The sequence below is a fragment of the Enhydra lutris genome, unplaced genomic scaffold, assembly GCF_002288905.1.
Source record: "Enhydra lutris kenyoni isolate GAN:26980312 unplaced genomic scaffold, ASM228890v2 scaffoldscaffold55, whole genome shotgun sequence".
Lineage (NCBI taxonomy): Eukaryota > Metazoa > Chordata > Mammalia > Carnivora > Mustelidae > Enhydra > Enhydra lutris.
The window spans coordinates 9710553-9735235 of NW_019154139.1; the positions used below are offsets into that span (position 1 = coordinate 9710553).

Consider the following 24683-nt stretch of genomic DNA (forward strand, 5'->3'; position numbering starts at 1 on the left):
TATTTCCAAATGAGATACACACACAAACACACAAACCTGTTAAGCACCAGCCCCACAAAAATGCAGTTCTGCCTAAATGTCCATCAAAAGGTGTTTGGTTAATCAGCTATCATATGTACGTGCTCTGCCGCCAAGAAAAATGGCCATGTCGATCTAGTATTCTTATTTTATAAGGAACGATGGTCATAACATATTATTGGACCAAAAAAAAAAAAATCAGGGTATAAAATAGTGTGTGTAAGAAGCACAGTTATTTATCTCCGTTTTACAGAAGCCAAGGTCAAGGACAGAAACTTAGAGGGGCAACCGCATATGTGGGGAGGACAAAATATGGGGCCACAGAGTAGGAGTGGCCAGAAGGAAAGGAGAGCCTGCGTGTGAAGGCACAGCAGCCACGAAGCTGAGGGAGGAAAGGGCCAAGGGTGGTAGCGGTCAACAGTGGGGGTGCCACATGTAGAAGCCCTGGGCTGAGACAGGTTTGGTGATCTGGCAGAGAGTGGTCTTAACTGGTCAGACACCAGAGCCTGGGACTTTGGGGGAAAGGTGTGGCCCCCGCCCCCATGGGTGAATGAGACTACTAGGAGGCAGAAGGAGCGAAATTATGCACCAAAAAGGACAAGATTGGATGGGGAGTAGCAGGGCTCTTTCATTGTCAAGTAGAAGACCCAAGGCCATGTGAAGCCAGAGAGATTGGAGAGATTGGAAAAATGCAGGTAAGGGAGGACAGGGTCAGGATCAAGGAAGGCAGAGGACCCAGGAGCCGTTTGGGGTTTTTTGTTTTTGTTTTTGTTTTTAATTTTAGTTATTGGGGTGCCTGGGTGGCTCAGTCAGTTAAACGTCTGCCTTCGGCTCAGGTCATGATCCTGGAGTCCCAGAATCTAGCCCCACATCTGGCTCCCTGCTCAGCAGGGAGTCTGCTTTCCCCTCTGTCCCTTACCCTGCTTGCTCGAGTTCTCTCACTCTTTCTCACTCTGTCTCTCTCTCAAGTAAATAATAAGATCACAAATAAGCCTTCCATTTTCTATTCCTTTGGCTGGAACTTAGCCCCCATAGTTACACCTTAGCTATGGCATGAGCAAGGCAAAAATAATTTAAATTTAATAAAAATAATATTAAATTTATTCAAGATTAAGTCTACAGTATATGTATTTCAGAAATATATAAAGACATCCTTGTTCAATAAAGGCGTCCTTATAGGGTGAATTATAGTATAGTATTTTAAGTCAGCAGAAACTTTGTAATTATGTGTTAGCAATCTCATTGCTAAATATACCCACTTTTTGTTGGGTAAGGCATTATCGAGAAGCTCAGCATGCCTTCTGTTAATAAAGTGATTCTCAAAATTTGTGTCTACAAAAGAAAATGATGGCCTTGAAACACATCTGTGCCATTAGGGGCACCTGGGTAGCTCAGTGGGTTAAGCATCTGACTTTTGATTTTGGCTCAGGTCATGATCTCAGGGTCCTGGATGGGGTCCTGCATTGGCAGGCTCCAAGCTCAGTGGGGAGTCTGCTTGAGATTCTCCCTCTCCCCCTCTCCCCTGCCCCTCCCCTCACTCCCTGTGCTCTCACCCTCTCTCTCTAGAATAATCTTAAAAAAAAAACAAAACCCACATCTGTGCTGTTAGACATCAAAGCAGAGCTACACTCAGGGAAATAGGGCTTGCCTGAGTAGGGTACAGATGAGGGGGCTTCTGGGGAGCTCACAGTGTTCCATTTCTTGATCTGGGTGCTGGTTACATGGGCGTGCTTAGTCCACGAAATCTCCTAGAGCTGCACATTTAGAGTCTATGAATTCTTTGCTATCTATGTTCTGAAGGAACATACTAAGGAACTCCTTGTACTGGTGTATCCTTTTTCTTTGTAGAGATATTATAATGGTTTTGTAGTTATCTATTTTTTTTAATTTTTCCTTTTTTTTTTTATAAACATATAATGTATTATTAGCCCCAGGGCTACAGGACTGTGAATCGCCAGGTTTACACACTTCACAGCACTCACCATAGCACATACCGTCCCCAATGTCCATAACCCCACCACCCTCTCCCTAGCCCCCTCCCCCCGGCCACCCTCAGTTTGTTTTGTGACATTAAGAGTCTCTTATGGTTTGTCTCCCTCCCGATCCCATCTTGTTTCATTTGTTCTTTTCCTACCCCCCAAACCCCCCAAGTTGCATCTCCACTTCCTCATATCGGGGAGATCAAATGATAGTTGTCTTTCTCCGATTGACTTATTTCGCTAAGCATAATACCCTCTAGTTCCATCGATGTCATCGCAAACGGCAAGATTCCATTTCTTTTGATGGCTGCATAGTATTCCATTGTATATATACCACATCTCCTTTATCCATTCATCTGTTGATAGACATCTAGGTTCTTTCCATAGTTTAACTATTGTGGACACTGCTGCTATAAACATTCGGGTGCATGTGCCCCTTCAGATCACTACGTTTGTATCTTTAGTGCGATTGCTGGGTCATAGGGTAGCTCTATTTTCAACTTTTTGAGGAACCTCCATGCTATTTTCCAGAGTGGTTGCACCAGCTTGCATTCCCATCAACAGTGTCGGAGGGTTCCCCTTTCTCCACATCCACGCCAGCATCTGTCATTTCCTGACTAGTTAATTTAAACCATTCTGACTGGTGTGAGGTGGTATCTCGTTGTGGTTTTGATTTGTATTTTCCTGATGCTGAGTGATGTGAAGCACTTTCTTATGTGTCTGTTGGCCATCTGGATGTCGTCTTTGCAGAAATGTCTGTTCATGTCTTCTGCCCATTTCTTGACTGGATTATTTGTTCTTTGGGTGTTGAGTTTGCTAAGCTCTTTATAGATTTTGGATACTAGCCCTTTATCTGATATGTCATTTGCAAATATCTTCTCCCATTTGTAGTTACCTATTTTTTTAAAGGAGTCAAATCTGGGGCCGCCTGGGTGGCTCAGTCAGTTGAACGTCTACCTTTGGCTCAGGTCATGATCTAGGGTCCTGGGATGGAGCCCCACGGCAGGCTCCTTGCTCAGCAGGGAGCCTGCTTCTCCCTCTGCCTATTGCTCTCCCTGCTTGTGCAATCTCTCTCTCTCTCTCTCTCTCTCTAGCAAATAGATAAATAAAATCTTAAAAAATAAACAAAAAATAAAAGTGTCGTGTCTGAAAGAGATACCTAATGAAGTGTTTCTGGATGAGATGACATGGTATCTAGGCTCTTCTTGAAAATCGCCCATGTGGGGTGGGAATGGAGGGGTGTGAAGGGAGTAATGGATGTTTCAAGATTAATCTTATGTTGGTAACTATTGAAGCTAAATAATGGGTAAATGGTATTGATTGTGCAATTTTCATTACTTTTATATATTATTTTTTAAGCTTTTTTTTTTTTTAATGGTAGCCATAACAAAAACAAAAGTCAAATGGCCATATGGACTATTACTTGCACATGGGCTAGGACTCCTTTGGGACCTCAGTTACCATCTTATTTCCCAAATAGAGCATATCAGTAGGAAACACTGGCTTTGTAGTTGGACAGACTGAAGCTCTGTCTCACTCTCTATCTGAATTATGTCCATCACAGCCTGTGTGAGGCTTGGTTACCGTCTGTAAACAGGGACACAGAGTAGCTGTGGGGGAATGGAGATGTCTAGCTCTGTGCCTGGCTCAAAGAAAGTGCTCAGTAAATGCCAACGGCCAGAGATAATACCTGTGACCCCGTGCCATGGAAATTGCAGGGTCCAAAGCAGCGCAGGACTCAGATTTGAAAGTCTGTGATTGGGGAGACCTGGAGCAGCCGCTATTAGAAAAGGCAATCCAGGGGCGCCTGGGTGACTCAGTAGGTTAGGCATCTGCCTTCAGCTCAGGTCATGATCTCAGGGTCCTGGGATTAAGCCCCACATCGGGCTTCCTACTCTGTGGGTAGCCTGCTTCTCCCTCTCCCTCTGCTGCTGCTCCTGCTTATGCACTCTCTCTCTCTCTCTCAAATAAATAAAATCTTTAGAAAAAGAAGAAGTAGAAGTAAAGAAAAGGCAATCCAGGGGTACCTGCTGTAGGTAGAGGAAGAGCCGAGTTTGCCTGTGCAGGCGAGGCATGCTTTGAGGGAACAGGGTCTCTGGCTGCTGGAGAACTTTATTGACATGTAAGTCCAGAGCCCTGATCCTCAAACTTGTCTGGGCACAGAGCACCCATAATTCAGAATGCTCTTTGCAGAACCCCATGAAACGTTTTCAACATATGATTCTGTCACATAAACTAAAGATGGTTTTTCTTGTGCAAAATATGAGCCTAAGGCATGTGTGGGTTTCAACGTCTCAAGAAAGAACGCTATAGAAAATATCGTCAAGGAATTTCTTCAGTGATTTTCTGTTAGAAAATGTGATCATCAGGGGCGCCTGGGTGGCTCAGTGCATTAAAGCCTCTGCCTTTGGCTCAGGTCATGATCCCAGGGTCCTGGGATCGAGCCCCACTTCGGGCTCTCTGCTCAGCAGGGAGCCTGCTTCCTCCTCTCTCTCTCTGCCTGCCTCTCTGCCTACTTGTGATTTCTGCCTGTCAAATAAATAAATAAAATCTTAAAAAAAGAAAATGTGATCATCAGGGCACCTGGGTGGCTCAGTCAGTTAACCATCTGCCTTTGGCTCAGGTCATGATCCTGGGGTCCTAGGACGGAGCCCCACATCAGGCTCCCTGCTCAGCTGGGAATCTGCTTCTCCCTCTCCCTTGCCCCTCCCCTGGCTCATGTTCTCTCTTGCTCACTCTCTCTTTCTCTCTTGAATAAATAAATAAAATCTTTTTAAAAATGTGATCATAACAAGGAAAAATGCAATTTGCTGCTGTTCGATCCTAAAAGTAAGAATGTTGTGTCAACAGAATTTCTTCCTTTGACTTGGAAAAAGATGCCCATTGTTAAAATAACCATTGGCTTTGATACAGGCAGGTTGAGTCTGAGGACCCAGGGGAGGTTTCCCCAGGACAGCCAAGAGGGTCCTGGCTTCACACAGGATAGAAATCAAATGCGAGAGAGAAAGTGGAAACAGAGTTTATGAAATAGTCTAAATGACAGGTAGAAAATAGCAGAATGTCTGGGAGACCTGGAAAGAAAAGGAGAAGGAGACTTGTCATTGCCTGGGGTTAGGGGTTTCTATTGGAAAGGGGTCTAGGGTACTTGTTCCTTCAGGAGTCCAGGGTAGGCCCCAGTCAGAGGTGAGTGTTGGGTGAAAACAGATGTTATTCCATAAATTACCGAAGGTGGGGGTATTGATACCAGTGTCAGCCTGGAACGTGTTTGGGATCTGGTGCTGCTTTGACATTATTAGGTGTTTGGGGCCTAGGACACAATTCAGAGAATGATTAATTATCTTGATTCCCCCTTGAAGTGGGAACATAGCTTCTTTGGCTTATTCTGAAATGGGGCCTAGTGGAAAACCAGCAGAGATAGAGCCTTTCTAAAATGGAGTCCCTTCAGGGCCTCCTGGGTAGCTCAGTCGGTTGGGTGTCCCATCAGGCTGTGAACTTGTGTCATGGGATCGAGCCCTACCTTGGCCTCTGTTCTCAGCACGGAGTCCGCTTGACCCTCTCTTTCCAATCCTCCCCCCACTTGCACATGTGTTCACACACTTTCTCTCTCTCAAATAAATAAATAAATAAATAAAATCTTAAGGAAAAAAAATAGGGATGCCTGGGTGCTTCAGTCAGTTGAGGATTTGACTTCAGCTCAGGTCATGATCTCAGGGTCCTGGGATGGAGCTCATGTTGGACTCTGTGCTCAGCGGGGCGTCTGCTTCTCCCTCACCCTCCACTCCTTCCCCACTCATGCTCTTTCTCTCTCTCAAATTAATAAAATATTTAAAATAAATAAATAAATAAAATAATAAAATAAATGGAGTCCCTTCAGCTTCCCTACCTCAGTTCAGGCCAAGATCACTGCTATTTTTTTTTAATACCAATCTTTCTACCTCTATCCTTCATCAGCAGAGAAGTATATGACAGACTCTTAATTCATACAAATACATTTTTATTGCTATTCTGTCGACCCTGAGTGCCCGCAACCTGCTTCATCATCAAGTAAATGTCTGCTCACATTCAAAAGTCAGCTTGTGTATCACCCAATTCCTTTTCCCCATTGTGTGCCCTGTGCTTATCTCAACACACTCCACGGAAAACCATCTTCTGTAAGAACACCAGCAGCACAGGGCACTTCTGGGGCACTTTATTTATGGTGTACCAGACACTGAGCTAAGCACTCGACCTGTGGCAACTCAGTTAACCTTCGCCACAACCCTAGGTTCAATTATCACCAAGTTGAGATGGGTACACTGGCAGGGAGAGGTTAAGTAATTTGCCCAAAGTCACATAGCAAGCAGCAGATCCCCAACTTGAATTCAGCTTGCCTTCAGTATTTGGCTTTCTTTCAGACTGTTGATTTTTTTCCCATCCTCCTAATTTGAGTGTATGTTCCTTGAATTCAGCGACCACGTCTTATTCCTATCTGTGTCCCCAAGCACTGACATGACCCCTAGCACACCGCAGGGGCTCCGGACTCACAGTCCGCTCTCTGCTTGCTCTTGAATGAATAAGTCTGTAAATATTTCTCTCTCTTTACATATGAAAATAGGAGTGAAAAGATCATGCTGACTCTTCAGTATTTTTCCATATGCGCCTTTGTGATTTCCCCACAGGGAGGTGAAGAATATCGATCAAAGAGCATTAGAGCGAAAGAAGACAAACCACATGTTCATCCCACCTTCCACCTTGGTTGAGGACTCCTTTGACAGGAAATCTAGAGGAAGTCCTGAGAGGGAGACTGCATTTCTTTTAAGGTTTGTTCCGACAAAGACCATGGACAAGTGGAAATATGAATACTGTTAGAATTTTTTTATTTTAAGTGGGCTCCACACTGGGTGTGGAGCACAACATGGGGCTTGAACTCGCAACCCTGGGATCAAGGCCCAAGCTGAGATCAAGAATCAGATGCTTAACTGACTGAGCCACCCGGGCACCCTGTCTGAATACTTTATTTTTTTTTAATTTATTTTTTATTAACATATAATGTATTATTTGTTTCAGGGGCACAGGTCTGTTCATCAGTCTTACACAACACCCAGCACTCACCACAACACATAACCCACACCACTGTCCATCATCCAGCCACCCTCTTTTTTTTTTTTTAATGATTATATTTATTGGGGCGCCTGGGTGGCTCACTCAGTTAAATGTCTGCCTTCAGCTCAGGTCAGAATCCCAGAGTCCTGGGATCAAGTCCCGCATCGGGCTCCCTGCTCAGTGGGGAGCCTGCTTCTCCCTCTCCCTTTGCTCCTCCCTATTGATCATGTTATCTCTGTCTCAAATAAATAAATAAAATCTTTAAAAAAAAAAAAACCCAAAACTTAACATTCCTTAAAAAAAAATTTTAAGTGATTTTTTAAAATAATTATTATTACTTTATAATATTACTGAGGGGTAATTTACCATAAAGTTTGCTCATTTGAAGTACCCAATTCAATTAATTTTAGCAAATTTACAGAGTTTGGCAACAATTGCTACCATCCAGTTTAAAAACTTTTTCATCACCCCAGAAAGATCCCTCATGCTCAGTTGTAGTCAATCACTGTTACCCTCTCCCTTTCTAATAACCTCCCTGGAAGTACCATTTAACATTGCCACTTTATTTCAAGGGTTGGATATTAGTCACATGGTGATGTTCGTTTCAGCGGAGGCTGGGAAATGTAATTTATTTATTTATTATTTTTAAAAAAGATTTTATTTATTTATTTGACACAAAGAGATCACAAGTAGGCAGGGAGGTAGACAGAGAGAGAGGAAGGGAAGCAGGCTCCCCATTGAGCAGAGAGCCCAATGCAGGGCTCAACCCCAGGACCCCGAGATCATGACCTGAGCCAAAGGCAGAGGCTCAATCCGCTGAGCCACCCAGGCGCCCCTGGGAAATGTAATTTAAAAAAAAAATCTGGACACATTGCCGTCTTAAACAAAAGCTGGCTCATTCTTCCATTAAAGAAAAAGGGAGAGCAGACGATGAGTTGGTAACTAGCCATCTCAACACAGATAGATGGTGTTATACTATCCATTTTAGAGAAGAAACCAAAGCTTAATGAGTTGAGAAAGCTCGCAGACCTTTAAAACCCAGCTCAGGCATCACCTCCAGGAAGTCTCCCCTGACTTGCCTACTCAGGGTACCCGTTATGTGCCCTGTGCTTTCCTGATCATGCTCCATAGATCTTAGCCTACTCAATCATAGTTCCTTGTCCATCTCCCTAGACTGAATATTTGGCCTCAAAGAATCTTGCCCTGGGTGATCTTGTTTTCCTGGGGCCAAGTCCAGAGCCTTTTAGGCACCCAACGGTGCCTAAAAGACAGATGATGGGATCGTGCAGTGCGTTCAGCATTCTGGTCTGGTTATTTGCTGTCGCCGTTATTGGTCCCTTTGTAAACATCTCCTGTCAATATCTAACAAGATTTCAGTGACACCTTTGAAGAAAACACACTGAATTTTTGATCCAATTTTTGTTAACTGTTTTTGTTTTGTTTTGTTTTGTTTTAATTTCCCCCACAGGAAGGAAAAGGAGGAGAGGGAGAGAGAAGCGAGAGAGAAGCTGGACTGCTCTCCCTTGTCACTATTAGACCTTGACTAATTCTCTCCCCTGGAACTGGGAAGCTCCCTCAGGAGCCCTGATATTTCTACCAGGTAGGACAAAACAACAGGAGAAAAAGGAAACTGTGGCCAAAGACTGAGACACAGAAATAGCGATACCCAGGATAAGGGGAAATATTCCATCATAGTTGTTCCTATGCTGAGTGAAAAGCAGAAGTGCAGAGTTTTTGCTTGGAGCACTGCGTTTATTCACACCTTTACTCTTTTACCCATTATTTTATTTTAAATATTACAACTAACAGTATTAAACTATAATGTAATAATGGCTTGGGGCACCTGGGTGGCTCAGTGGTTAAAGCCTCTGCTTTTGGCTCAGGTCATGATCCCAGGGTCCTGGGATCGAGCCCCGCATCGGGCTCTCTGCTTGGCGGGGATCCTGCTTCCCCCTCTCTCTCTCTGCCTGCCTCTCTGCCTACTTGTGATCTCTGTCTGTCAAATAAATAAATAAAATCTTTAAAAAAATGGCTTTAGTTGTTAACTAAACAAGTAAGCTCAATGCGTGACAGACATCACCTTATTTTGACCTTCATAACAGCCGTATGAGGCAGACATGACCCACTGCATTTTACACAGCAGCAAGCCCAGGTTAGAAAAGGTTTCAGGGGGATGCCTGGGTGGCTCACTCAGTTAGGCATCTGCCTTCGGCTTGGGTCATGATCTCAGGGTCCTGGGATCAAGTCCCTCTTCAGGCTCCCTGCTCGGCAGGGAGTCTGTTTCTCCTTCTGCCTGCTGCTCCCCCTGTTTGTGCTCTCTCTCTCTCTGACAAATAAAATGAATTTAAACAAAGAAAGAAAGAAAAGGTTTCAGGGACGCCTGGGTGGCTCAGTCAGTTAAGCGTCCAACTCTTGATTTCAGCTCAGGTCATGATCTTAGGGTTGTAAGACGGAGCCCTGTGTCAGGCTGTGCACTCTGTATGGAATCTGCTTGAGATTCTTTTCCTCTCCCTCTGCCCCTCCCCCTGCTCTCTCTAAATAAAATAAAATAAAATAAAATAAGAAGAAAATAAGAGGTTTCAGAAGTTCCCTGAAATAGACACTGGGTAAAAAAACAGTCGTTAACACACAGTCCCTATTTTCGAGAAGCTCACACTCTGGTAGAGAGAAGGCAAATGGATCAACCAATGAACACCCTAAACTCTGGAGGTGTTGTTAGACAGAGGGGACCCAGGAGCCACGCAGAAACACTTCTTTTTTTTTTTTTTTTTAAGATTTTTTTTTTTAATTGAGTAATCTCTACACCCAACATAGGGCTCAAACTCACAACCCTGAGATCGAGTGTTGCACGCTCTTCTGACTGAGCCAGCCAGGCACCCCCAGAAACGCTTTACAGAAGTGGTGTTCCTTGAACTGAGTCTGGAAAAGATAAGAAGGGGTTTGCCAGGCCAAAGGAAGAGGATGAGGCAAGAGGCTGGCATGAGCCTGTGGTGGACAGATCAGCAAAGGCAAAGGCTCAGAGGCAGGAATTAGCATGGTGGGGGGTCAAGAAAGGGTGTGAAGGGGGTTCCAGGAGAGGTGAACACAGAGAAGATCTCCGAACAAGCCATGAAACACTTTATTTTCTAAGTCTTGGGGAGTGGTGGATTTTTAAAAATATTTGGGTTTTTAAAAGTCCTGATGGCAGATGAAGCCGTAGGCTCTACAAGTAGAGTAGACTTTACTCTAAAAAGATCTGGGTTTTGAATCTTTGCTCTGCTCCTTCTGCGACCTCAGGTCAAGTACCTTTGTTCTCTGGGCCTGTTTCATTGGCCCTAAAAGATGTGGATGGTGGTTACGTGTGGAGAGCTCAGCCATAAAAAGAACCTGCCGTAGAATCTGACAGTTACTAATAGTCATTGTATCATTGTTTCATAAAGCTTCGTACCCTCCCTCATCCACGACATCTTTGAACATGCCTGTTTGAGACCACTGGTCTACCCCAGCCCAGAAGGACTCCCAGGCTTTCTGGGCCCTGGACCAACTGAGTTCTTACCTCTTAGGGCAGTCCTTACCCTACTTAGCCACCCCTGGGCACTGAAATGCTGAAGCTCCAGAAAACACAATTCTTTCCCACAAGGGAGAGCCTCCAAGCTCCAAGCTTCTCACATTTCTTAAAAAAGATTTTATTTATTTATTTGAGAGAGAGAATGAGAGAGAGGGAGAGAGAGCATGAGAAGAAGGAGGGCCAGAGGGAGAAGCAGATTCCCCACCAAGCAGGGATCCTGATTCAGGACTGGATCCTGGGATTCTAGGATCATGACCTGAGCAGAATGCAGTCGCCCAACCAACCTAGCCACTGGGGCGCCCCTATTCTCACATTAAAAAAAAAAAAAAAAAAGATTTTATTTATTTATTTGAGAGGGAGAGAGCAAGAGAGCACAAACAGGGGGAGAGGCAGAGGGAGAAACAGACTTCACGCTGAGCAGGCAGCCTGATGTGGGGCTTGATCCCAGGACCCCGGGATCATGACCTGAGCCAAAGGCAGATGCTTAACTAACTGAGCCACCCAGGTGTCCCTATGATTTCACATTAAGAGAGGGCACACACAGGATCCAAAAATGTCTCCCCAGACACTTGTTTCAGAAATCACTAAGGACTGGCCACCCCAGAATTTTCAGAGCCTGAGGAAGAGCAGACCTGTTCCCCCTATTACAAATAGGAAGGGGAATTGAGGGAAGTTGTCTTGGCCCTGTGCTAGGCATGTTCCATTGTCCCATCCAAGTCTAGGTAAATTTTATTTTTCCTGTTTTTCAAAGGAGGCAGCTGAGGCTTGCTTGAGTTGAGGCCCAGGTTCCTTATGGGTCAACTGTACATTGGACCATTCTGGACTGGGAGGTTTGGGGCAGACCCAATTTGGAGAAAGCATCTAGCCGTTGTTTTATAGGATTACTGCTCTAGGGTAGAGGAAGAGGTAGGCAGGCCATTTTCCTGAGCTCAGAGCCTTGATTCTCCCATGTGTTGGGGGCAGGACAGCCAGAAGTCGTAGAGCTCTTTGCAGAAATCCATCAAAATAGCTCTGCTCTCAATTCTGCTGCCCAAATAAAGGACTATTGAGTAGCATAAAATATAGATCTTCAGTATATCTACAAACTTTGGTATCTTAAAGTAACATATAATATGTTAAGAAATGATAACTTTTTACAGGTTAATTTTTTTCTTTTTTTTTTAGGTTTTTTTTTCTTAATTTTAACTTTTATTTATTCATTCGTTTTATCACTTTGAGCAAGGGCACCCAAAGGAGTCATGCCAGCTAGATATTACTCTGTTCTAAGCATGGTGTGTGTATGCTTTAATCCCCACAACATTCCTATCAATTCTGGGGTGGTGTTGTCCTCATTTTATAACTGAGGCCAGAGAGGTTTAGTGCCCAAGCTCTCGCCTTTGGTAGACAGAAGAGCCAGGATTTGAAACCCGCGGCCAGACTCTAGGGCCTGCCCTACAGCCTATTTCTAAGAGAAGTGTTAAGAAGTAAACTTAATATGAAGACCAGTTTTATCAGTTTATTTTTTTTTCCTTTGATTAGAGAAACAGCCACTGATACTGGCATATAGCCACATGGTTTTCAGCCCCACTGGTTTGGGCTGTGGAATCTCTCAGGTTAAGAGGGGCTTGTACATACTGTGGTTTCTGACCTTCTAATATTTCAGAATGAAAGAAGAATGCCACTAATTCATTTCACTTTAATAAGTATTCATTGCTCTGTCCTCTTCCTTAAATATCCTTTAGCCACTTTTTCATCTGGCCAACTCCTACCTGACCCTTAAAGCCCAGCATGGGCATCACCACCTCCAGGAAGTCTTCCCAAACTGCCCTAATGACTTCCTACTTTGTGTTCTGTGCTTTTCTAAGTTTGCTTCCCTGAATATGACCTACTTACTGATGGACTTGTCTATCTCGCTCTCTGTACTAGAAGTCTCCCAAGTTCAAGGACCTTGTCTAATTCAGCATTGAATCTTTTGTACCTGTTCCTATGGCTTGCTCATAGTAAGGATTTAGTGAATTTTTGGTGAAGGCATTAGTGATTAGCTAATGTGTGTTTAGCATTCTGCTTCAGTTCATTGCTTATACAAAAAATTGATCACATTTTAGAACTTTGCCTCTCTATACCCATGAAGTTGGAATAAATCCTCTTAAAAGATCACACTGATTTAAATTTCTTTTGCTTATATTTGAATTAAAATAATTCATATTCATCCTTTAAAAATTAAATAGAGTGGCAGCTCTGGGGTTAGATCACCTGGGTGTCAATCCCAGCTCCTTGACCTATGACTGACTAGCTTTGTGACCTTGAGCCTTACTTAACTTCTCTGTGTCTCAAGTTTGTTCATTTGTAAAATGGGGATAATAATGGTATATATAGTATAAGAATTTAATTAGTTAACATTTGTAAAGCATTGTGAACAGTGCCTGATGTAAAGTAATATATAAGGTGCCCATTAAATTAACGGACTGATGGGCACCTGGGTGGCTCAGTTGGTTGGCCATCTGTCTCTTGATTTCAGCTCAGGTCATGATCTCAGGGTCCTGGGATGGAGCCCCTCATTGGGTTCTCTGCTCAGCAGGGAGCCTGCTTCCTCCTCTCTCTCTGCCTACTTGTGATCGCTCTCTCTCTGTCAAATAAATAAATAAAATCTTTAAAAATAAATAAAAATTAAAATTAAAAAATTAACTGATTAACTATGAAAAGCATAATGTAGGTGCTTATTAAATTAATTAGTTAATAGTTGGACACAGCTTGTTACAAAAGATTGCACTCCTCTGGACCTGCTTTCCATTCCCCGGCAACACATTTTCCACTTTCTTCACTGATTGTTTTGGTGTTTGTTTTCCTGTTCCTGTTGAAATACCATGGTGCTCTGGCTCCTTGATTTTTCACTGTTAGGCACTGTGCATTGAGTTCTCAGCAGGGAAGGGAAGGACTGGGCTCTCTCTCATATGCACATACCTCCTATCTCATCCTCTCCGTGTGTTTCTGTGGTGGTTTGGTGTGGATCACTAATCAGCGTTGTTATACCATCAACACAATTGACATGAGCCATGGAGAGTGATGTGGTGATTTTTGTTTTCCTATAGAACCTTCTGCTATCCCTGGAACTAAGTCTCTCTCTCTCTTTTTAATCTGCCCGTTTTCTTGCCTTTTTCTTTTGTCATGTTCGTATCACAATTTATCTCCAAATTTCCCCTTGGTTATACAAATCTGCCCCACACTACATTCAGACACATTACATAGTCTGTCCATTTCACCTTCATTTCCCAGTCTTCTGACTAGTTTCACTCTGGGTGGTTGATTTTAAGCTGTTTACGTAACCCTGCGGACTCACTTCCATTCTCTTCATCACATAGACCTTTTAATCTTTTTCTCTTTATGTTTTTATGATTCATCTACAGGGAGGACAGCAAGAAGTGAAAACCAATGCAGAAAAGTGAATCCAGCTTCCTTAACCCCTCACCTTCTAGCTCTCCTGGATGAACCCTTGTCCAAGAATGGGGACAACTATTGGCTGAAGCCTGCCCATGTTGTTGGGTCTCATCGAAAGCAGAAACAACAAAACAAACAAAACAGTAATACCACAACACATGTAGTTGTTTCCAGTCCATGGGACAGAGAATATTAAAGTTCACTTCTACCCTTGGACAAAGTCAGGATTTATTTTTTTTTAAAGATTTTATTTATTTATTTGACAGAAATCACAAGTAGGCAGAGAGTGAGAGGGAGAGAAGCAGGCTCCCTGCTGAACAGAGAGCCCGATGCGGGACTCGATCCCAAGACCCTAGGATCATGACCTGAGCTGAAGGCAGAGGCTTTAACCCACTGAGCCACCCAGGCACCCCCAAAGTCAGGATTTAAATTGAAGTTAAGTCACCTCATTCCCTCATGCATTCACTTACTAATTCTTTCACTCACTTATTAGTGGTAATACTATGGAAGATTTAATATTATTATATAACACAGTAGTAGTAATCATAGGAGACAGTTACTGAGTACTTATGATATGCTGAGTACTCTGGTAAGTCCGGCCTACACATGATCTGGGTTAACCTACTCCTTGTGGCTCCCCACAAAGTGAGTATTGTCACTTCCATCTCTCCTGGGAGGACACCGAGATTTGGAGGGGTTGCGCAAGCCCTCTAGATGTCTATTTTCTACCATGCCTGCAGCAGTCCCAGAGGGTACAGAGATGAATAAAGACACAGCACTTGTCCTTAAGATGCACACGGCCTGGAAGAGAGGGAGAAGGATGTAGAAGCCAATAGATACATTAAGCTTTGCTAGAAATCTGTGTGGAATCCAAGAAAATCCAAATGGAAAAGCGACTTCCCTGAGACTCAGAGGTGCAGGGGTGAGTATGTGGAAGGAGCTGGGCTGACGGGTGTGGCTTTTATCACTTGGTCCTTAGGGCACTAGGAGGTGACCTGGTCTGTGTTATAGCAGTCTGCCTGGCAATGCGAAGTTGAAAGAAAAGAAGCAGATGGTTATTTGCCTGAACCAAGAAGAAAATAAGTACATTCTTGGGCTCTCCGGTGTCTCCCACAGATAACGTATATTCACTTGAATAGTCCCAGTAAAGGGATGGGGGAAGGGTGATAAGGAAAGCGTTCAAGCTTTGGCCCCCCAAAATTCAGGGCTCAGAGTCCCTACCCTGCCTCATGATAGATGTATGATGTTAGGCCTAGTAGCTATGTAACTTGATCTTTTCTGAACTTGTTTTCTTGAATGCAGAAAGGGAATGCCTGCCTCGCAGTAGTGTTGTGATCATTAAATGAGATAATTTATGCAACGTTCTCGGCACAGGGGTACACTTGGCCATTGCTACCCGCTATTGTTGTTGCCATTGCTGTTAATATACACTTCTCCCGAAACCAGGACGTACGGAGCCTTTGCCATGTGCAAGGCGCCACATAAGATAGCCAGAGGTTTCTCACGCCTTCCCTTCCCACTCAAATTGCAGTTAGCCCTTTATTTACAGTTTCTCTAAGGAGCCATACTTTCTCCTATTGCTGGGTCTTTCCTCTGCTTCTGTACCTGAAAATCCCTTATCCCTCCTCATTATGAAGTCCCAATATCACTCATTCCTGCTCCATCTTCAGGACCCCACACAGGCATCCTCTCCTTCAGGAAGCCTTCCCTGATACACCACCAACAAAGTTGGCACAGGGACCTCTCCTGTGCACTCCCACAGCCTTTCATGCTCCTCCATGATGGTAGCAGTTACCATAATGGATGTGATCTCCTGTCAACCTATCTGTTTCTACGAGCCCCCACCCAGAAGCTGTCCTGGTTTTCTGGACCCAGATTGTCTTTCAGGACAATCCTTTGCACAGCTTGGGGCCAAGATCTCTGCACAGACCCCTTCCAGAAATTACTGAGGACTCCTAACCATAGGCCTCTCAGGAAATTCCAGATGAAAAGACCTGTCTCTGTTCTTTGTAACTATTAGAAGGGAAAATTATGGTGAAGGATTCTTTGCCCTTTATAAGGGGAAGGGGGTAGATAGAGTGTTGCAGGGAACTAACATTTAAGAAGCATTTACTGTAATGGATAAAACAAATGAGTAATTGTGTAATACCCCAATTCTGTCATTCCCAGTGTTGCTGAGAACTAGCACCCTCCGCACATTAAAGTAGAAGAGATGAAGGTAAAATCCTACTGTCCTGATTTTGAACTGATGATGAACTAAGGATGTATTTTATGTTTAAAAACAGTTGCCTGAGTAACCGAGAGGAGGGATGTCTAGAGAGTGGAGGGGAGGAGAGAATGGAAGGGTTTATAAAGAAGCCTGAAGAAGCTTTTGGGGTGATGGATATGTGCATTCTTCATTGTGGTGAAAGGTTCTCAGGAGTAGACACATTTTAAATATATGCACTCTCTTGTATGTCACTTACACCTCAACCTATTTAAAACAGAACAAAAAACCTATTTCCTAACTCTATCCATTGAACTGACCTAGAAATAAAGACCGCAGTAGCAATGCCCCAGACCGTGGACTTGAAACACGATTTGCACTAAAAGGATTCAGGGATCCTTGAAGAAATGTCTGGTTCCCCGTCTAGGGCAGGGAAATCATGAGATGAACACGCAACCTCTTGCTACACTAGACAACAGAAAAGCTACTAAAGATAAGAGTCCCGTCTGAGAAAGTCATGAGCCAACTGGGATCTCATTGGCTAAAGATGGGATAATTTAGGGGTGCAGCCTGGCTCAGTCGGTAGAGTATGCAACTCTTGATCTCAGGGTCATGAGTTAAAGCCCCACATTGGGTGTGGTGCTTACTGAAAAAAAAAAAAAGATTGGGACAATTTAAGCATTGTAATAATAATTGGAATTGAAGTACATCAAAAACATTTTCAGGGGCACCTGGGTGGCTCAGTGGGTTAAGCCTCTGCCTTTGGCTCAGGTCATGATCTCAGGGTCCTGGGATTGAGCCCTGAGTCAGGCTCTCTGCTCATCAGGGAGCCTGCTTCCCCACTCTCTCTCTGCCTGCCTCTCTGCCTACTTGTGATCGCTCTCTCTGTCAAATAAATAAATAAAATCTTTAATTTAAAAAAATCCCAAAAAACATTTTCACTTAGATATTCATACTATTGCTTTAAAAAGATTAATTGGTCGCCACTCAAAGATACTAGGGAACCAATTCATTATTCTGAAATCTGGCAAAAGTCAGCTTTTATCATGCCATTTCCATACAAACCTTACTACCAGGTAACCAAATAGTAGATGAGGGGAAGTTCCTCTTTTAGAAGTATTCCACTTAATAAATTAAAAAGGAACAGAATTAAAATATGACTATTTTGTGACCCCCAATGACTTAATCTAGCTTGATCATCAACAGCTGCTAACATCCCCAAAAGATAAAAAGCCACTAAATGCCTCCTAATGGTAGACCACCTATAAGATAATCGTTACCAAATAACCAAACTTGGATCTGATCTAGAGTCTACATCCAACTACTGTAACAGGAAATACAGGGGACAGAGAAGCATATCACCCCAGGATGCAATCAGCAAAATCCAGGCTCTGGAAAAATCCATTTTTAAAAATGATTCCATTTTGGGGGTGCCTGGGTGGCTCAGTCAGTTAAGCGTCTACCTTTGGGTCAGGTCATGATCCCAGAGTCCTGGGATTGAGCCCCGAGTTGAGTCAGGCTCCCTACTTAGCAGGGAGCCTGCTTCTCCCTCTCCCTCTGTCCCTCCCCCTGCTTGTTCTCTCTCTCTCTCTCTCAAATAAAATCTTTTTAAAAATGACTCCATTTTTTAAAAACAAGTCACAAGGAAGAAAGAAGGAAATCTATAGATTTTTCAAAAGAGGGTCAAAGGCATCAGTCTGTTGCTACGTGTAGACATTTTTTGATCCCAGTTGAAACAAACCTTAAAAAAAAAAGATGGCATTGATGAAACAATTGAATATTTTAATTAATAATTAATAATTAAAAGTTAATTTTTATTAATTTTTAAGTGTGCTATTGGCATTATGGTTATGTTTTTAAAAAGAGTCCTTATCTTTTAGAGAGACATACTGAAATATTCACAGAAGAAATTATATGATGTATGGAATTTGCTTCAAAATAGTAGGGGGAGTAAGTGGGTGGAGATTTAAGTGAAATAAGTTTGGCCATGTGTTGAAAATTGTTGAAGGTGGGTGATGGAAATATATTATTTCACCTTTGTATATATTAGAAATTGTCCATAATAAAACCATTCAAGGTTTTTACTCTGAATGAAACACTTTTTTTTTTTAAAGATTCTATTTATTTGAGAGAGAGAGAGAGAGTAAAAGAAAGAGAGAACATGAGAGGAGGGAGGTCAGCGGGAGAAGCAGACTCCCCACTGAGCAGGGAGCCCAATGCCTGACTCGATGCTGGGATTCCCGGATCATGACCTGAGCCGAAGGCAGACACTTTCCCAACTGAGGCACCCAGGCGCCCTGAACTAAACACTTTTTTAAAAAAAGATCTTATTTTTGGGACGCCTGGGTGGCTCAGTTGGTTAAGCAGCTGCCTTCAGCTCAGGTCATGATCCCAGCGTCCTGGGATCGAGTCCCACATCGGGCTCCTTGCTCATCAGGGAGCCTGCTTCTCCCTCTGCCTCTGCCTGCCATTCTATCTGCCTGTGCTTGCTCTCTCTCCCTCTCTCTCTCTGACAAATAAATAAATAAAATCTTTAAAAAAAAAAAAAAAAAAGATCTTATTTTTAAGTAATTTCTACGCCCAATGTGGGGCTCAAACTCACAAGCCCAAGATCAAGAGTCACTCGCTCCACTGACTGAGCCAGCAAGGCACCCCTGAACTAAACACTTTTAAGCATATTTCCACCTTATTTTATTGTCTTCTCACTGTATTATTGTCTTCTCACTCTGTGAGTGAGGTGCAGTTTTCCCTATTTTCAAGAGGTCTTTTTTTTTTTTTTTAAAGATAGATTTATTTGACAGAGATCACAAATAGGCAGAGGCAGGCAGAGAGAGGGAGGGGGAAGCAGGCTTCCTGCTGAGCAGAGAGCCTGATGCAATGTGGGGCTCAGATCCCAGGACCCTGGGATCATGACCTGAGCTGAAGGCACAGGCTTTAACCCACTGAGCCACCCAGGTGCTGCTCAAGAGGCTTTTCTTGGCTGAACCACCCCTGGCTTTGACTTACAGTCTTCTCCTAGGTATTCTCGACCTCTCTCCCCCTTCAACCCATTCTTCACACAGCAGCCCAAATACTTTGCGTGTATTAACCCATTTAATTCTCACAATTACTATTATTGGTTTTCAGATGAGGAAATTGAAGCACAGAGGTTAAGTAACTTCTCCAAGACGACACAGCTAGTAACTGGCTCATCTGTACTATGTAAGCCTGGCTTAGTCGCCACTCCGATGTGTGCTGAAACCGTACTTCTATAAACAGAAAATAAAATCACCTATGAATACACAGGGTCTGCCATATACTGGTTTAGTATGTTGGTTAAGAGCATCAATGCTGGAGCCAGACCGTGAGCCTCAAGCAAGTTGTTTTACCTTCTGGTCCCTCGGTTCCCCTGTCTATAAATAGGGGTAATGATAGTTCCTATCTCCTGGTGTCTTTGTGATGAGGGGTTGCAGTAATCTGTGGAAAGGAGAAAGTGCTCTAAGTGTTGGCTGTCATCAGATGTTACCTTTAGCTTCCGTCCTGCACTTTTTTTTTTTTAAGATTTTATTTATTTGACAGAGATCACAGGTAGGCAGAGAGGCAGGCAGAGAGAGAGGAAGGGAAGCAGACTCCCTGCTGAGCAGAGAGCCTGACTCTACTGGGGGCTCCATCCCAGGACCCTAGGATCATGACCCGAGCCAAAGGCAGAGGCTTTAACCCACTGAGCCACCCACGCACCCCCTGTCCTGCACTTTTGAGAGCTACTTTCTCCCTAGCACTTTTCCACCCCAGCAGAACCACTCGCATTTCCCTAAATAAGCCTCTGTGTTGCCTCTGCCTTTCCCACCCTGCCCAGCTGGCAAATCCTCCCTTGTCCTCGCAGCCCCAAATTAAGTGTCACCTCCTCTGGGAAGATCGTGCAGTGAGACACCTACCTGTTACCTAAATGCACGTATAATCCCTCTTACCTTGCCCTGTGTGTGATTATGTTTCAGTGTCTATCTCCCTTACTACACTCATGGCTCTTGAAGGGCAGAGACCTGTCTTCATCTCCTTATCCAGCAGAAAGCTGGAATCAAGCTGTGCTTATTAATTTTTAAAGATTTTATTTTATTGAGAGAGAGGTGGGGGGAGAACAAGCAGGGGGAGAGGGAGAAATGGTGCTTGATCCCAGGACCCTGGGATCATGACCCAAGCCAAAGGCAAGACACTTAACTGACTGAGCCACCCAGGCACCCCATCAAGCTATGTTTAGTAAATATTGGTTAAATAACTTGTCAGGGGCATGCATCTCTGGGCAGCTATGTGCTGAAGTTGGAAGTTTTTCAAATTTGGAAATAAATATAAATAAATGAGAAAGCCCCCAAATGACTGATGTGTGTGTGTGTGTGTGTGTGTGAGAGTCGGGGGTGAGTGTGTGTGTGTGTGTGTGTGTGTGTGTGTGTGTGTGTGTGTTTCACTGTAATTGCCTATAGTAATTGCCTATATACATACCAATCTATAGCCCCCATTAGGGTTTGTATCTTGTTGGTTGTTGCATCCCCGGTACATAACCCTTAGCGCAGTGTCTGACAAATAGTAGAGATTCAATAAACATCTTTTGAACGGATTAAATTTGTTGAAGGGGAGATACTCAGTGAAATTCTTTTTGTGTGATGATCTTTCATTCTTAAGTTCTCTACCAAAGCATTTCTCATATTTGAGCTCTTGAAACTCCAAGAACATACAGCCACAGGCACCAGTTTGAGGAAACCCGACTGCAGACAGTGGGATCATATGACTTTTTTTGATTATAAGGCGGTTGTCCACAGAGGGGCAGTAAAGTGTAATGGTTTAAAATTCAGGTACTCCCGCTGCCTAGTTGTTTTCAGAATACCATTAAAATGAAATTTTAAAAATTTTGTAGAGGATTTATAGACTCACCGAAGGATTTGAGAAATTGGGAAAGCTGTTTGACACAATTACTAATTAGTTACTGATTGATACAAAAGCTCTGGCTCCCCATACTCTATATCTAAAATAGGAAAGTAGCATTTTACAATGCAGGGTTTTTTTTTTTAAGTAGTCATTTTTATAAGTATTTTATGGCTTCTGAATTTTGTGTCATATTTAAGAAGATTTTCCTTATTCTGGGATAATTAAAAAATTGTCTCATTTTCTTCTAGCACATTTGTTATTACATTCAGATTTAATCCATTGATCCATCTGGAATTTATCTTGGTATAAGGTGTGAAGTAGGGTTCCAATTTTATTTTTCTTCCAGATGGCTACCTAGTTGTTCCAGCACCATTCCCTGAATTCATCATTTCCCCACTGATCTGAAATATCACCATCATCATATTCAGAATTTTTATATGATATGAAAGGCTAGTCCTTTTTTTGGGGGGGGGGCCTGATTTGAGTGGATGTCTTCAAGTATACTTTTTAACTACCCACAGCTTTTGGGTTAAAAATTTTTTTTAAGTTGCCTATAACCATCATTACCATATCCAAACACGAATTTTATCCTCATTTTATGAATTTGTCATTCCCAAGCTCATTTCTGTTTCTTTAAGTGTAGTGCACACAACCTTCAAATATTATGAACATTTCTCTCTCCCAGCTGTCACTACACCAAACTGCATATGTTAGATTTCCCTAAATCGTCTTGCTGTGCTCTTTGCAGCTCTTCCATACACTTGGGTGTCCTCACCTAAGGAGCTGCTCTACAGTTCTACAATCATTAGGTGAGGTGTCAAGGTGAAGGCCTATCACCTCTATCCAGTTCGTCCATCCCCAGACCGGGCACTGATTTCCATTTAACACGAAGGACAGGCTCTGTTTCTGGAAAGTAAGATCTTGAAGGAGCTACAGTAGTTATTTGTTGGCTTTTTAAACAATCCACTCTGAGGGGGAAAAAAATGTCCTACAAAATCCCAACTGCTATTGTGGGAATTTTTTTTTTTTTCTATTTATTCCAACAAAATGATTCAGACACTGAAGAAAAAGGGTCGTCCTGTACTAGGTCTTGAACTCCGAGAACTGTTTGCACAGACACCCATGCTAGCCTCCACCTCAACAGATGCTCTCTCAAATGTTTCATGACTCTCTCGTCAACAGTCAGTCTCCATTTAAGGGGAGCAGGATGACGCCGCCAGAGACGGCCGTGCTGGCAAGAAGGCGGTCCCCATATTTCTATTTAAAAGCTGGACCAAAATATGCTTGGCTTCTGTTGTCTATTTAAAATTTCAAGTTCAGACGCAGAAAAATTACTCTCCATCCTGAATGGGCCCTGGGTGCCTCACTGCCAGAGAGCGAGCGGCTGATGGTACGGGAGCCACAGAGAAGGGACGGAAATCAGGAATGCTGGGGTCTCAGTGAGGATCCCATACTCCACCTCCTGACCTGAGGGTCCCCCAACAAGACAAGCATTTTGCGCGGCACCTGCCGCCCCGTCAGCCACCTTCGCTGACGGCCCGCTCCCCGCCTTGGTTGTCCACCTCACGACCCTTTCCCAGCGGCCTCTCTCCATTTCGAACAACCCCCACCTTAGGGCCTTCTTTCTCACAGCAGCCTGTCTTCATTCACTTCAGCGCCCTCCTCAGTGCCCCCTAATTTCCACACGTCTCCTCAGGGTCCCCACCCTGGAGTCTTCTCCCCACTTCAGCATCTCCCTCAGCTCAATGGAGACCCCCAGCCTCCGCTCGTGTCAGGGTCCCTCTCCTCATAACATTTCCTCTGCCTCAGAATCCCTCCCTCTCCCCATCGGGCGCTCCAGCGAGGTTCGTGTGGAAGCGGCTCCTAGCTCCTCCTCCCCCATACCTACCCCACCGGGGCCCCGCCCCGCCTCCCTGCAAGCCCCGCCCCCACCCCGCCCCGCCCCGTAAGGGCCCGCACTCTTGTTCCACGTCCGGTCTCTGCCTCCCCCCCACCATGTCCCGCCCCCACTGTGGACACGCCCCTGTGTCATCGCCCGGCCCCGCCCACGCTGGACCGGCGCCCAGACTCTCGTCCGTTGGCGCCAAACCTGCTGGTCAGTGGCGCGAGGGCTGCCAGTCTCAGCGTTCTGGTTCGGGGTCAGAATCTCTGAGGACGGGAAAGCCCGGGCGGGGGGCCGAAGGGAGTGACCTTGAAAACCTCGCGGGACTGTAGGTACGAGCGGGGTCTGTGGCAAAAAGGGCGAGCGTGTGAAGAATGTGAGGGGAAAGCCAAGGCTTCCTTCCTTTGGTGGGGCTTGGTGGTCGTCGCTGGGCCCTGGGCTGGTGACTTTCTGCATTCTGTCCCCACCCGCGGGAGGAAATCTCAGTGACCCCGAGGGATTTCCGGCAGCATTATTTTAAAGCAAGTCGGACCTAAGTCTTCACTCGGCCTCCTCGGCCTCGTTTGGGGGGAACCGGGTGTCGGGAAGATGCCCATGGCGGCTCCCCAGCTGCGACGCCTGAAGCCGAGGTGGCAGGGAGCCTGCTTTTAGGATCCAGCTCTAACATCCATCCATGGCCACTTGAGAAAGAACTATCTTTCGTTTTATCAAGGCGAGAAGAAATGAACGATTTTTTTCTTCCATGAGGGCAGGGTGGAATTTAGGATCGTCCTATATAAGTTTACCTGTCTGAGGGACAGTATTCCCGAAGATCCCATTCACGTTGTCTCCTCTTTGCCTCAGATACTGTGCTGCTCCGCGGAATTAGGTGACAGCAATCATACCTCTACTGTAGTAGTCGGTGTCCCTTCCACTGGGCCCCAACAGTGACTTTGGTAGGAAGCGAGAAAACACAATAAACCAAGAAAACTGATTGCTTGGACCACATTGTATACTATGGCCATGCCTTGTAGATTCCCGAGATCTTAGAACAACTACTACAATGTTTAAGACTCCATTTATCTGCTTATTGGCCCTCGTGTTATCATAATATTGGGTATCTACCATAATTTTAAGTCTTTAAAAAATTTTGAGACTAGTAAATATTACAAAACAAAATAGAGCTAATGTTTTAAGAAACAAAGAAATATGTTGCAAAAGAGCCCATTCATAATTAGGAAGCAGGAAGGCATTCATTGTATATGAGAAAGTTAAAATCTATTGATTGAGGCTAGACTAAGTTCTGGGAGCCAGAAGAGATACAGGAAGAATGACAAGAGGTCAAAATTCGTGTTGTTAACAAAATTGGTATTGTTAACATAAACATGAAAGGTTAAACAGCAACATGGAATACTAAATAGTATTCCAAGACAACAAAAAAGATATTAGCAGTCATGATATCTGTGCTTTAAGAAATCAAAAGATGAGAAAAGTAACCAATTTTCAGGAAAAGGAGTAGAAACTAAGTTCCCCACCCTCACATACACACACCCACAAAAGAAACAATGTCACATGCCCAGCAGAAAGCAGATAGACCAGCCCAGTCATTCTAAATGAAATGTTTCTCTAATTCCTCTTCTGGTCCTTGGTGACTTTGAAATGAAATCAGGGAGGTCTCTG

At 44.0% G+C, this 24683-nt stretch overlaps 1 protein-coding gene across 2 annotated transcripts in view; it reads left to right on the forward strand.

The window, feature by feature from the left end:
- LOC111157637 (family with sequence similarity 227 member A) overlaps nucleotides 1-22309 on the forward strand; it is an 83160-nt gene extending 60851 nt beyond the window's left edge. The window contains exons 15-16 of one of the 2 annotated variants that reach the window (XM_022519230.1): nucleotides 6656-6792; nucleotides 22134-22309. In XM_022519230.1, coding sequence (XP_022374938.1) covers nucleotides 6656-6792; nucleotides 22134-22309 — 313 coding nt within the window. Of the gene's footprint in view, nucleotides 1-6655; nucleotides 6797-8547; nucleotides 8627-22133 lie in introns of those variants that run through there. The other variant, XM_022519231.1, reaches the window with a different exon arrangement.
- The last annotated feature ends 2374 nt before the right edge of the window (nucleotides 22310-24683 follow it).